This window comes from Rattus norvegicus, chromosome 3 (genome assembly GCF_021556685.1).
Source record: "Rattus norvegicus strain SHRSP/BbbUtx chromosome 3, alternate assembly SHRSP_T2T, whole genome shotgun sequence".
NCBI classification, from domain to species: Eukaryota; Metazoa; Chordata; class Mammalia; order Rodentia; family Muridae; genus Rattus; species Rattus norvegicus.
In genome coordinates, this window is record NC_141536.1 from 17,983,322 (window position 1) to 17,997,106 (window position 13,785).

Genomic DNA, 13,785 nt, shown 5'->3' on the forward strand with positions numbered 1-13,785 from the left:
ACTCCTGACATAGCTACCAGGAGGGTAACCTATCCCTGCCACCCAAGGGCTTCAGCATGACAGGCTGATGGGCAGCAGGTTGGCCACCTCTTAGCCAGGCTGCCCAGCACCCGAGGGAACAGATTGCAGTGCTCTGAGCCCACCTGGGCTCTCACCTGGCTCTGCCTGCTATCTAGAAAGCTGATATCCTTGAGTAGGCACTCAGGCAGCAGAGGTCCTCTCCCTTCCCACCTATGGCTCCCTAGTGGCCATCCCTGCCTTACCATCTCTGCCTCTTCACAGCCCCTCACAGCTATGTTTCATCGTAGGGCCCTTCGCCCGTCAGTCCCAATGCCCTGGACCGCACGGCCGCTTGGCTCTTGACCATGAACGCGCAGTTGTTAGAAGACGAGGGTCTGGGCCCAGATCCCCCCCACAGGGATAGGCTAAGGAGTAAGGAGGAGCTCAGCCAAGCAGAAAAGGTAAACCTGGACCTAGACCTGAACCTGGGCTGGGAGGGCAGGGCGGGCTACCTCCACCAATGCTGGGATGGGGGTCTCTCCAGAGCCCTTAGTGGAACGAACGGCACTGCTTGTTCCTGTCCTGCCACGCCAGTCCCCACTCCCCTGCCATGTGGAGACTGCAGTCAGTCCAACTGGAAGGAAAGCAGCAAGACCTTAGCATGGACCCAAGGTTCTCCTTACAGACTACACATCAGTCACCTGAGAGGGCTTGTATGCAGCCTTGGGACACAGGTTGAGGAGACTCCCTTCTGCTCAAGGACATTTAAGGAGCTGAGGCTTGGAAACAAGATGCTAGAGGGGCCACTAGAGACTCTTGGAGAGCCTCGGGAATAAGGAGCCATGGCAGGGGTCCTGTGACTGCTAGAAGAGCCACCCACACAGGCTCCCTCCCTTGGTTTCGGCCTGCCTAGGGCTTAGGGAGGAGCAGCATAGTTACCAAGATAAGGGAGGAAGCCATATTGCCAGTGGGATGGATGTCCCTTTCCTCCCAGGGGAGAAGTGGGTTCTAGAGGTTCCAGATCTCACCTCACCATGTATCTGCCGTTTATGGGGCAATCGCACACTTCAGCTGCCCTCCCCAGTCCCGAGTACCCATGCTGGATACCCTGGCTTTGTGGTCAGTTTACCTTTCCCTGCATACCGAACTCCAGGAAGATGGAGTGCCAGAGCACCTCACCACAATCCCTTCCCCTCGGCCTTGAAATCCTAGGACGGCTCTTGCAGCCTCGTGAGCAGCCCCTTGGTCGGGATGGCAATGCCCCCAGTCCCTTACTTGGAGGGAGCCCATCTCCATGCTGCATTTGCTACCTGCCACCATTCCTGGCTCACTGCATCCGCCTGCTTTCCCCAGTATGTGAAGGGAACCTGGGGACATGGAACATGGTGCTCCCAGAGCCATGATGAGGAAGACAAGGAGGAGGCCTAGCTTCCTGCAGACTCCCTTCCTCCTCCCCTCTCCCCAGAGGCTGAGTCACATCTGGAGATCCCAAGACACCTTGTTTTGCTTCTCCCCTCCCCCTCACTCCCACTCCCACTCAGGTAGCTCCTGGGAGCCTGGGATTTCATCTCATTGGGCAGTTGCTTCTCGTGGGACTTGTCTGAGCCTCATGTTCCTCCTATAGTGCCTGCCACCCAGCTCTCAGGGCACGGTCAAGTGTCCTCCATACAACCAGGGCTTCCTCTAAAAAGTTCAAGGTTACAGATGTCTCAGCAGTTCAGAGCACTTGTCGCTCTTACAGACGACTAGGGTTCAGTTCACAGCACCCACATGGGAGCTCACAGCCATCTGAAACCCCAGGGATCTGACACCCTCTGCTGAACTCAGGCACATAGAGATACATGTCCCCTGCATGCAGGCAAAACACTCATGCATTTAAAAAAAAAAAAAGCTAAGTTTTAAAAAAAGAAAGTTCAAGTTAAACCCTCGGTCTTTGAGGCGTGGGTTGAGCTCACCCTACTCCTGACTGTACGGGTTAGACTGGGAGGGGAGGGACAGAGCTCTGGCAGCCACAGAGTCGAGTCTTGTCACTGGGCTATCCCCTGTTGGCTCCCCTAGCCTGTGCTCCGCTCAGGCTGACGAGGCTGTGCTCTCTGTCCCGGGCGCTGGCCCATGGCTCACTGCCCCACGGCAGGATCTGGCGGTGCTGCAAGACAAGCTGCGGATCTCCACCAAGAAGCTGGAGGAGTACGAGACCCTGTTCAAGTGCCAGGAGGAGACGACGCAGAAGCTGGTGCTCGAGTACCAGGCTCGGCTGGAGGAGGGCGAGGAGCGGCTGCGGCGGCAGCAGGAAGACAAGGACGTCCAGATGAAGGGCATCATCAGCAGGTGAGCAGGCCGCCCATGGGCCACGGCCTCCGGCTGTGGGACGGTGGGCACCGGGAAGAAGCTGGCCGTCCGCTGAGCTCTAGGGCAATTAGAGATCTAAGCCAGACAACGAGGAAGCCATTGAAGGCAGGGAGAAGGACAGCGTATCTGGGTGTGTGTTCAGGTTCCATTGTGGATAGGGAGGAGTTTGGTTCGAAAAGAGAAGTGACTATGCCAATATGGTAGATGGGGGTCTATTGGGTTTCCAGTGTTTGGTTTGTTTGAAGAGTTTCTGAGGTCAGTTGCTTCTGGTAGCTAGCTCTCTCCTCTCTCTCTCTGCCTGGGATGGGATGGGCGTGCTGTCCTTGGTGTCTGCACACAGGCAGTGCAGTATCTCGGCCACCCACTGTGTCCCAGGCCTGGAGCATCTACCTCACAGCAGTGTGTAAGGAATTGGGTTGAGCATGGTCATTGGCTGAGACCTGGGACTGAGCAGGCATGAGGTAGACAGGGAACTCCCCCTTAGCCTTCTGTCTTGTCCACAGCACAAGCCCTTTCCAGATCACCTGATCTGCCCGCCTGGCGGTTGTTTCCTGTCCTGGGCTTCTGTTCATTACAGATCATTAGCAGAGCACAACCCAGGTGGCCGGACCCCTGCGAACTGCTTGACATCCCACTCTGTTCTTGGCTCCCCTGGTGCCCAGCCATCTCCCCGTCCTGTGTCTGAGAGTGTAGACAGCATGAGGACAGTTAGGTCTAACTCGTCCTTGCTGCTCCTTTGCCTGCCTGCTTGTCTTACTCTGTCCGCTTCTGAGAATGCTGTGCGGAGCTCTCTAATCAGGATTCTCCTGGTTCCTTTCTGTTGGGTTTTGCTTCACTGACACTTTGTAGTCCTGAGTGGGCGTCCTTTTAGGATGATTATGTACCACTAACAAACCGGCCTTTTAATTATACCCTCTCCTCCATCTTGCTCTAATGTAGACACTCTTAACTTTCTCTGACTGGGGTTAGCGCGGTCTATCACTTTCTGCCCTAGACACTTTTAGACCATTGTTTGGTCCATTTCCACTTCCATGACAAAATATCAGCACTCGATCATTATAAACTAGAGAAACGTACTGCTCACAGTTCTGCCGTGTCAGCAGTTTAGTGTAGCTCTCCCTCATAGATATACCTTGGTGCTGTGTCCTTAGAGGCAAGCTCCTTCCAGCTTCTTTGGAAAGAACACTAACCCTGCTCATGAAGACAGAAATATCATGTGACCCAGTCACTTCCCAGAGCACAGCTGGTAACACCGCAGAGGTTAAGTTTCAGGGTCTGCACATTTGAGTGTGGACACAAACTTTCAGACTGAAGTACCCGTCTCTGTGCACAAAGTTTATTTTATAGGTTCCGATAGATAGATCTGTTTATTGTCTAACAACTTACGCCTTTTAATTGGAGCGTTTAAGCCATTTACTTCTTTTTCTTTTTTTCTTTTTTCTTTTTTTTCCGGAGCTGGGGACCGAACCCAGGGCCTTGCGCTCGCTAGGCAAGCGCTCTACCACTGAGCTAGATCCCCAGCCCCAAGCCATTTACTTCTAATGTGATGGTCTTAAGCCTGTCAACCTTGTAGCTGTTCCCTGTTGGTATGTAGCACTAGCGTCTTTCTGACTTCTTGCCTTCCTTGGACCGTGTCTTTTATTCCATAGCATCTCTCTGTTGGCTTCCATTGCTGTCTAGCCCCGGTGGCTTCGGGTGTTCGTTGACAGGTCTTCCTCAAAGGACAGTGACAATCGTGTCAGGCTTTGCAGACTACGTGACCTACTGCTCCATCTTACCTGCCGTCACAGCCGTGCGATATGAAGCCTTACAGAAGGAGGCAGAGGCGGTGGCTTGATGTGACCCTCCTCTGGCTACAGAGGCAGGGGCATTGCCCTGTCTGGGCTTTGTTTTTATTTTGTTTTGTTTACGTAGTCAGCTCTTTCTCACAAGGTTTTAAAGAAGCCTCTCCTGGGCTAGAGCTGTGTTCATTGTTGGAATGTCTGCCTGACGTGCACAGTCCCTAGGTTGGCTCCATAATACTAAAAATTTTCTAATTTTATGTATGACTGGGGAGGGGCTTGTATGTATATGTGTGCAGGGCTAGGTGTGTAGGTATTTAGGCCATAGAACAGCTCTGTGTGTGTGTGTGTGTGTGTGTGTGTGTGTGTGTGTGTGTGTGTGTGTGTGTGATTGTATGCTTATGTAGGGATATGTGGGTGTGTAGGTTAGAGGACAGTGTCGGAGGCTTCTCTTCCCCGTGGGTTCTGGGGAAGATTAACCTCGGGTCCCTAAGCTTATGCCGCAGTGCCCCTGCTCACTGGGCCATCTGATCTTCCTAATGATTTTTTCATTCAATGTTGTCAACAATTTCATTTTTCAGTTTGACTCTTACGTGCCTGGTGTGGTTTTCTTTGTGTTTCTTGGGTTGACTAAACTTAGGTATGTAGGTATGTGACTCTGCTTCCTACTTCTTCCTCTGTGGCTCCTGTCACCTGCCCCAGGTACAGTAGGCTGCTCTATACTGTCTTCCATTTCGTTGTTTACTTTTTTCCTTCTTTCTCCCTTTTATTTGATTTTATTTTATATGTATGGGGGGTTTCCCTGCATGCAAGTCTGTGTCAGATCTCCTGAGCTGGAGTTCCAGGTGCTTGTGAGCTGCTGGGTGGATGCTGGGAATTGAGTTCAGGTCCTTTGTAAGAGCAGCAGGTATTCATAACGACGGAGCCGTCTGTTAACACACACACACACACACACACACACACACACACACACAGTCGTTTTCACAGTTCTTTGAGTTTTGTTTTGTATACATTTTTATATTACTGGGTGAGGATTGAACCCAGGGCCTTGGGCAGTTTAGATAGTTCTCTGTCACCGAGTTACACCCCAACCTTTGTACTTAAGACAGTCTCTTAGTAAATTTCCTAAGCTCTCCCTGGACTTGCCCACAGCCCAAAAGGTCTTGAACTTGCAGTGGTCCTCCTGCATCAGTCTCCCAGGTAGCTGGGGTTACAGGCCTCTGTGTAGGCGTGGCTCACATGTCATCTGAAATGGCACACCAGTGTTTTGCAGTACCTACAGTTGGTCCTTTCTCCTGCAAGTCTTTAGAGTTTCGCTGTGATTTAAAGCTCTTTGATTTTCCTCATGCTTACGACTGTCTCTTTGGCGAGTAGACTGCCCTATGGTTACTGCCTCACAGCATCACCTCCTGCCGCCCTTACCTGGCATCTCCGTCTCTTCTCACTAGTTTTTCTCCTGGTTGTTTCCTTACATCTCTGTGTCCTTGGCAGCTTTGGTGGGATGCCAGGCATTTTGGAGCTTTGCTAGGGTGGGACCTGAAGACCTTCAGACTTGGTCTCGGTCTCGTCTGGCTGTTCCATGGTGCAGGTACCTTCTCAGAATTCTTCATGGCCCCATATGGCCCATCTTCCCCTGCATCTATCTAGCTTATGGGATGTTCCCAGCTTGCTGGGGTTTTGCCAGGCAGAATTAGGATTCCTACAGAGACTAGAGGGGAATGTTTAGTAGGGTCTGTTTCTGCCTGGCGCTCCTAAAGTTCCTCCATCTCGTCCCTCCTGAGCTCCCTCATCACTCGGATGCCAGTGCCCACCACAGCAGCTGTACAGACTTTCCTTATAGGCTAGTGTGATGTTACTGGCGTCCCTGAACCTCGGGCCTTCATAATACCCACACCACCTTGGTGAACATGGTAGGAGGGGTCTATCTAGAGCCTTTTCTAGTGTCTTCATCATATCTCCTGCCACAGATCCTATAACATGGCATCTCTGGGTCTTGGAATGGAGATGCATTGGAATGGAGATGGCCCCAGAGAGCAGAGCTGCACGTGGGGAGTTGAGGTCAAATCAGAGTGGTCCAGCCATGTCCATGCTGGGGACAGTTGAAGGGCCTCCGCTGTTGCCTAGTGTGTCCTTCTATAGCTTAGGACGTTTTCCTCCTCTGTGCATGGTGACTCTGTCTCTGCTCACAGGTTGATGTCTGTGGAGGAGGAACTGAAGAAGGATCACGCTGAGATGCAAGCGGCCGTAGACTCCAAACAGAAGATCATCGATGCCCAGGTGGGGCTCTGGCTACAGCGATGCAGAGCGTGGGGTAGTGGGAGTGGGACAGCTTCTGGCATCCTCAGTTCCACCTCCGTGTGAACTGTGGACCAAGAACCAAGGTCTCTATGCTCTGAAGATGCTGACCAGGGACTTGTGGGAGTGGAGTAGGCAGAACTGGGGAGGTGAAGGAAGGCGGGACTCTGGCCCCCAAGCCCCTTCCTCTGAATGCCCCTAGGACTGGCAGGTTGGGCTAGACTGTAAGCTACGTAGCCGAGGAAGGAGCTCTGGCTGTGAGCCTGTGAGCCTCAGGTGGCTGTAGCTCGGCCCTGACTTTGAATAAGGTAAGAGGCAGTGATAGCACAGAGCCGTGCCAGCTGGGGCCTAACACACCTGACAGTTACACAGCCCAGTCTTCCTGCCTCTCCTGCCTATCACGATGTTCTCTGCCAGCTACTGCTGGCTCAAGCCCATCCCAAGTGCCACTAACGCCTTCTTTGCCCACAGGAAAAGCGCATTGCCTCGCTGGACGCTGCCAATGCCCGCCTCATGAGTGCCCTCACACAGCTGAAAGAGAGGTACAGCATGCGAGCCCGTAACGGCGTCTCCCCCACCAACCCCACCAAATTGCAGATTACTGAGAACGGCGAGTTCAGAAACAGCAGCAATTGTTAACCTGCCTGAGGAGAGGGGACTGTGGTGGCCCAGGCAGGGTCTCGGTCAGGAGGCTCCCCACAGTTGCAGACTAGCCTGCAGTGGAGGGGGCGCAGGACTGATGGAGCGTGAGACTGAGGGCACAGTGCCCCCCCACCTGAAGTGGGTGTGGGTAGAGGCAGTAGAGACTGCGCTGGGGAGTGGGGACAGCCTGCAGAGAGGTCTGCCTGCCAACTGTGTCTCTGGTTGTTGGATTTGGTATGTGGCACCTTTTCCTCTTTGACCAGCCAGCCAGGTGCATGTACCCCTTACCCTTTGCCATGGAGGGAGCCACCTGGAAAGGGCTCAAGTAAGGTCTAGGGGCCGCTGCTGTGGGTTTCCCTGGCTCCTGGGACCTGATGGAGTAGTTGGCAGGCAGAGTGGCCCCTGCTTATCTCTGCTCTAGCCTCTGCCACTGCATGCAACTGCTCAGGGACCCTTCCTGGCGGTGAGGAACTGAAGAACAGAACTTTGGGTCCTGTGCCCGTCCCAGGCTCGACACCCTCCACTCTCCTTCCCTTCTTTCCTTGCATTGCCAAACAGCACTGCACTTTCTCTGCTGGGCCCTCACATCCAGTGGAGGAGCCACAGCTCCCCACACGTCACCTGTGGTCCTGCCTCATGCTCTTGGAACTCCCAGAGGCCAGAGAGCTGGGCAGAGGTGGCCAGGTTGCACCATGCATTATAGCTGCCTTCTCCAGGGCCCCAGTGTGTCCCGGCACAGTGGCCCTGTGGGGAGAAGCCAGTCGGTGCTCACCCTGCCAAGGTGACCTCTTTTCTCTGATAGTTTAAGAGAACAGTTCTAAGCCCACAGGCCCTGAGAAGGTGGATAACTGTGACTTTTTTTCCTTTCACAGTATGCATTAGAAACAAAAGCCCGCTTGCTCGCTTGCTGGAACACAGGGCCTTTTAAATTGGGCGTGCGCACTGCATGGGAACTAGCGACCCTGGAGGATGGTAGAGTTGCTCCCTCTCCAAGACAGCAGCAGCCTGCACCAGGCCCCGTGTGTGCAGTCGCCTCTCCTCACCCTCCCAGCCCCAGCCAAGGACCCAGGCACTGCAGGCAGGGAGGGGCACACCCCACAGCTGGGGCTGGTTTTCCCCAGCTCTAGGCTGTTCTGTAGCATATCTGACCCTCCCCCTTTGTGGAACAGAGATGGGCAGGAGCTTGGGTCTCTCTTGGATTCCCATCTGTTCCCACACTCTAGATTCCAAGCTCTGGTTCTGAGTCACCTAGGGCAGAAGCCTTTGCCCAGGCAGCAGAATGGGACTAGGCAAGCTGCACTCAATGCTCCTAGAGACCTCACTAGAAAGGGTGGAGGTGTGGCCTAGCTCTGCTGCACCCCAGACTCAGTCCACGGACAGGTGAGGGTAAAGGGTAGATGCCCTGGACTTTAGCTGTAACCTACAACCCAGTTAGGCTGCAGACCAGTGCTGGGAGAGGGCGTGGCCATCAAGGGTCAGACCTCAGGAAGGAAGGAGGTGGGGCTGAGGTCCTGCCACTGCCTCTTCCTGCCCCACTCCTATCCACACCCCTGCACCTGTGCATTTCAGCAGGGGTGGCCTCTCGGGCAGGGCCTGGCCTGGCCTGGGTCTTGCCCTTCCACTGCCCAGGGAGCCCTGTTTTCCTCCCCACCCACACTGTCGCCCATGCCTCGTTAAAGTGACCTCTGTCTGAGCGCCTCCTAGCAATATGGGGAGGTCCCCAGGCCTGGACAGGAGAGCGCAGGGCCAGATGCAATGGCCCCTCTGGCGGGGTTATTAGCTCTCAGGCCGAGAGCCTTATTACCTAGTGCAAAAACTGTAAAAGTGTACAGACTCTCCACAGATTTTTATCTTAATTGCAAGTCTGCCGACTTTTGTAAATGTTCTTGGTGTTTGACTGTAACGGAACTATTTCACCCAAGGGATGTACATAGTCCTTTAGTCCTGGTGCTGCAAGGGCTGGCTAGGACACTGCTCTCCCGGTTGATACAGCCTAGAGAACGGTGCTGGGCAGGACAAAGAGCTCTGCAGTCTAGGTGTCTGTCTGTCTTTTTCCTGCCTGGGGCTTTGATTGGTTGGCTTTGAAGCATGCTGTTGAGGTGGGAGGTTGATGGGGGTACAGGCCCCAATGGGGCCAGTAGAGCATCCTCCTGCCCCACAGCTTTGGGGCTGAGCTCTGGCCACAGCAAGGGCTGGAATTGCCAGAGGCCCTGCTCTGGGTAGGCCCTGGTCACTGACACCCAGGCTCTGCAGGAGTGAGGGGCCCCTCCCCTGCCAACATAGACACCTGACCTTTTTATTCAACTTGTATGTTAGGACGAAGGAAACTGCCAAACTTCCTCTGAGCGAAGACTTCTGACTGCCCAGGGGTGGGGGTGGGGACCAGGGCCAGAGCTCCACTTGTGCCCCAGCACCTGCCTGAGGGACACTCCTCCCTCATACCCGTACGTCTGGGAGCCAGACTGTCCAGGGAACCAGCCCCTCTTTTCTATATACTCAGCCACAAGGCTACCGTCAACCCCACTGTGCCCAGCTCCCCCTTTTGTAAGTATGTGAAAAGGAAAAAGGCAAACGTCGGAGTCAGCCGGAGCCCTTCCCTCCGCCGAGACTTTAACCCTGTAATAATGTACAGAGAAGTTGTTGGTGTTTGAAGACTCCGTGTGGCTGTGCAATTTCTGTACATTTGCAATTAGAAATATTAAAGATTTATTTAGCTATTTTAAGCCTGACTCTCCTTTTTATAGCTGTGTCCTGGGTTGTTGCCTACAGGTAACAGGATCTTGAGCTAACACTATTGTTCTAGCCATGCCCCCTAACTGGGTGACCTACGGCCACCCCTTCTCTCTGCTGGAAGTCTGTACTTGGGAGTGGAGCAGCTGACCTGTCAAAGGCCCTCCTGACCTCCACAGGCCTGGAGCCCCGGTGATTCCTGGGAGCTTGAGCTTCCCACACTTCCTGCTGCAGAGGCTCTGGGTCAAGATGTGTCAGTCCTCTACAGCCTGAGGAGAAAAGGGGAGCTCTGCCCAGGGTTACCAGTGAGGGAGGCTAAGGTTGGCTGTCCCAACACAGATTCTTCAGTCAGATTTTCCTCAGCTAGAAATGAACTTGTCTGAAACCACTTAAGCCATACGTGCTGGGTGAGCGCCTTTGTCCCCAGGCATCTGTCATGTTTGGGAGCCTGTTTTGGTGTGTGATAACCCTGGGTTGAACATGAGGAGTCAGGCTTTAGAGGGGCAAGAACACACGCAAGCCCAGAGCATACTGTCAGAAAAACCCCAAGCCCCTACAAAAGAAAAGGAATTGTAGGGTTTTAAGAAGAACTTCTAATAAGCAAGGACAGTCCAGCATTCACCCTATGGAGAACAGATCTGTCTCTCAGACTGTAACTGAGAAATTACCTACAGTTGGCTATGCTGAGACATAAAGAAAATGTCTACCCCGGGACCAGTTTAGGCCACAATGGGAAATGGTATAAAACAAACAGGTACACCACCAGGAATCTTCTTTAATGAAACGAGTCTTGAAGTTAAATGAGGACTCTCGATCACATGTGATGTTTCCTCCCCAAACATCATTGTATTGATGAGATTAATGTGGGGGGCAATCCAAGCAGATAAGAGAATTGCTTTACAGTCAACTGGAAGCTGATGGGAAAGGTTTGCTTGTTCAGATCCCTTCCCAGAGGATAGGAGCCCCCAAGCCCAGACATCCGTGTAGTCAGAGCCAGGATACCTGGCCTGGCTTGAAATACTGCACCAGCTCCTGGCAGGGGACTGGCCTGGGGATGTCCGCCACGGGGTATAAGGGGGAAGTGAGCATGTCCTCCATAGCTGCCCCTTGTGCTCATTTAGAGAGGTTTCCCCAGTGAGAAGACTGAGTCACGGTGTCAATGTTCAGAGAAGCCTATGCTGTCTGTATACACCCACAGAGAGCACTTGTAGCCCAGGACCCTGAGGCCACTGAAAATTTCCATCTGTCAGGTAGCAAGTGCCAGCATCGGGAACCAGGGCAGATGACATGTGGGCCCAGTGTTGGGAAAGACCGTGGAAAAGAGTGGGGACTGGAAAGTACAGATGAACACAGGCCCCCTGTAGAGGCAGCAGGGATCCTTGTCACACCATCCTCTCTGTGTAAATGACTGCCACTGCCCCCCCCAAGCCCCCACACACACAGTGCAGTTCCACCAGAGCCATGTGCCCACTTGGTATGGACACTTGAGGATTTCACTCCCATCAAACTTGATTAGTCTGAGATAGAGTTCTTGACCTTGATGCCTCTAAAACTTGTTCCTTTTCTCAGTTTTCACCCCCCCCCCAAAACCGTTTCAACTCTCCTACTGTTTGTTCAAGCCAAGTGCTAAGTGTGATTTCCTTTAAACGTGAGTTCTTGATTCTCAGGCCTTAATGGAAATGCAGATTTAGAACGATGTCGCTGAACTGTTCTGAATGAAAAGCAAGCTCTCAATCAGTGCGACCCCGTTCTTTTAAAGAACAGCCAATATGGGCTGGAGAGATGGCTCGGGGGTTAAGAACGCTGTCTGCTCTTCCAGAGGTCCTGAGTTCAATCCCCAGCAACCACATGGTGACTCACAACCATCTGATGCCCTCTTCTGGTGTGTCTGACGACAGCTACAGTGTGCTTATATATAATAAATAAAAAAACTTAAAAAAAAAAAAACAGCCAATATATCCCACCACAGGCCAGCACACCCCACTGCCAATGACAGTTTGCTCCGGGGAGGGGGACGGGAACTTAAGCGTTCTGCTTCCTATTCCTTCGCGCTGTTTGAATATTTTACAGCCAGTTTTATTTCTTGTTTGGATACGGAGGAGCCATTTAAAAATAAATAAAACATACCCGATATAATGAAACGCTGTGCAGCCATTAAATTTGTAGATGGAGAAGTGGCATTGAAGATGTAAATAATGTATTGAGTGTAAACACTGATAACAGAATTCTATGTCCAGGAGGGTTCTGGTTCAGCTTTAAAACCATGCTCACAAGCACACCTGGGCGGGGAGGTGGTAATTGGTAGGGAAGAACTTGAGTCTGGACACGTGTGAGAGTGGGCTTTGGGGCTTCATGGCTGTTGCTTGGCAACATGGTCTCAGCATCATGGGGAAGTGCTCCGTTCTTAGTTTTGCCGCTGTAAAGTGAAGCGGCAGTGTCTGTACCACAGGGAAGTCTTCAGGGAGGGTGTGCAGCCGAACAGACATGTGGTCCTTATTAGTTCCGTAGGAGTATTGATATGCGTCTTCCAGGGAGGGAGAGACAGACACCGCTCTTGGGTTAGCTGCAGGTCCTGCCCTTGCAGAGGACCTGGATTTGGTTCCTACCGCCCACCTCAAGCACTCGTACCTCCAGTTTCAGAGGATTCAACCCCCTCTCCTGGATTACATGCGCGCGTGCGCACACACACACACACACACACACACACACGGAATTAAACATAAGTTTTAAAATTTTGTTTGACTTTTGGACGGCTCAAGACAAGGGCTCTCTGGGTAGCCCTGGCTGTCCTGGAATTCCTTCTGTAGACCAGGCTGGACTTGGACTCAGATCTGCCTGTCTCTGCCTCCCGAGTGCTGGAATTAAAGGCATGACCACTGCACGTGGCTAAAAATAAGATCTTCTTTTAAAAAAAAAAGAATAATTAAACAATAAAAACCTTAAAGTTATACCTGGGATCATTAAAGAGATATATATGCTAAGACGTGAATAAAATATTGACCTAGGATACTGAGTGTGGTCCTTGTTTATCTCTTGGCTTTCCTCACTGTTTTTCTTCAACACATTTTTGTGTTTATGATGAAACCCCAATTGAAAAATTACCTGGGGCTCAGTGGTAGAGGACTTGCACTGAAAAAGTCAGTACAATCCCTCTAGGTGAAGCATTAGATCCCCGTCCACTTCCTTAACAGGGAAGGAAGGAAAGGGTGGGTGAAGAAATGGCCTTATGAGCAAAAGGGCAGAAAGAAGCTCACTGGGCTTACTGGGGGCACAGGCAGGGAAACAAAATGGGGGTTTTCTTAACAGTTTCCCATCACAGAAGTGGTCTTTGCTTAGGGAAGTGGCTGAATACAAATTAAATACACAGGACAGATGGCTGCTTTCCCCAGCGACTGTCAGCGGCTGTCAGGACGGAAGGTGTGGTTGGTGTCGGTGGCGGGAGAGAGGTGGGTATACTGGACATCTCAAATCTGAACAGCCGAGAGAGCGATCGCACCATCTGGATTGAGTAGTTACCAGACCTGTGACCAGGGCGGATTGTCTGCTGGTCTGTGGCACGTGGCACACCAATATCCAGAGCTCGTTACTAGCTGCGGCTACCCTACACTGCTTGCTGAATTCATACGAAGATGGCCATGTCTTCCACATCCACGTTTAGAATTGACCGCTGCTGTTTTTGTGGCTCCTGGTTGGCATTTATTTCTGGGTGCTTTGAAATATCCAGACAAACAGCCCTTCAAAGGTCCAGCGAGTCAGAAGCCACCTGCATCTCTGAAGACCTTGTGGTCTGCCCTTTGTCCTGTCCTTCCCACCAGCCAAAAAGTTGGCACTGAGGGCTAATGAGGGTCCCTGCAGTTATACCTGGGGCGGGGGGGGCACACATCACTGGTGTCTGAAGGTTGGTTTTACGCACAGAGAGGGCCATGAGGTCAGGAGACGCCACACTCCTAGAGTCTGTAGGGAGAAGGCCTCAGTCTCAGAAACATCT

The 13,785-nt window shown here is 52.4% G+C and overlaps 1 protein-coding gene across 20 annotated transcripts in view; it reads left to right on the forward strand.

Annotated features, from left to right (window-relative positions):
* Positions 1–9,790, forward strand: part of Dab2ip (DAB2 interacting protein) — a 171,111-nt gene extending 161,321 nt beyond the window's left edge. For 14 of the 20 annotated variants that reach the window (XM_087647674.1, XM_087647648.1, XM_087647650.1 and 11 more), the window contains 5 exons: positions 309–461; positions 2,135–2,328; positions 6,320–6,407; positions 6,897–6,967; positions 7,940–9,790. In XM_087647674.1, coding sequence (XP_087503800.1) covers positions 309–461; positions 2,135–2,328; positions 6,320–6,407; positions 6,897–6,967; positions 7,940–7,949 — 516 coding nt within the window. In that variant the 3' untranslated portion in view covers positions 7,950–9,790. 20 annotated transcript variants of the gene reach the window in all.
* Positions 9,791–13,785: the final 3,995 nt, after the last annotated feature.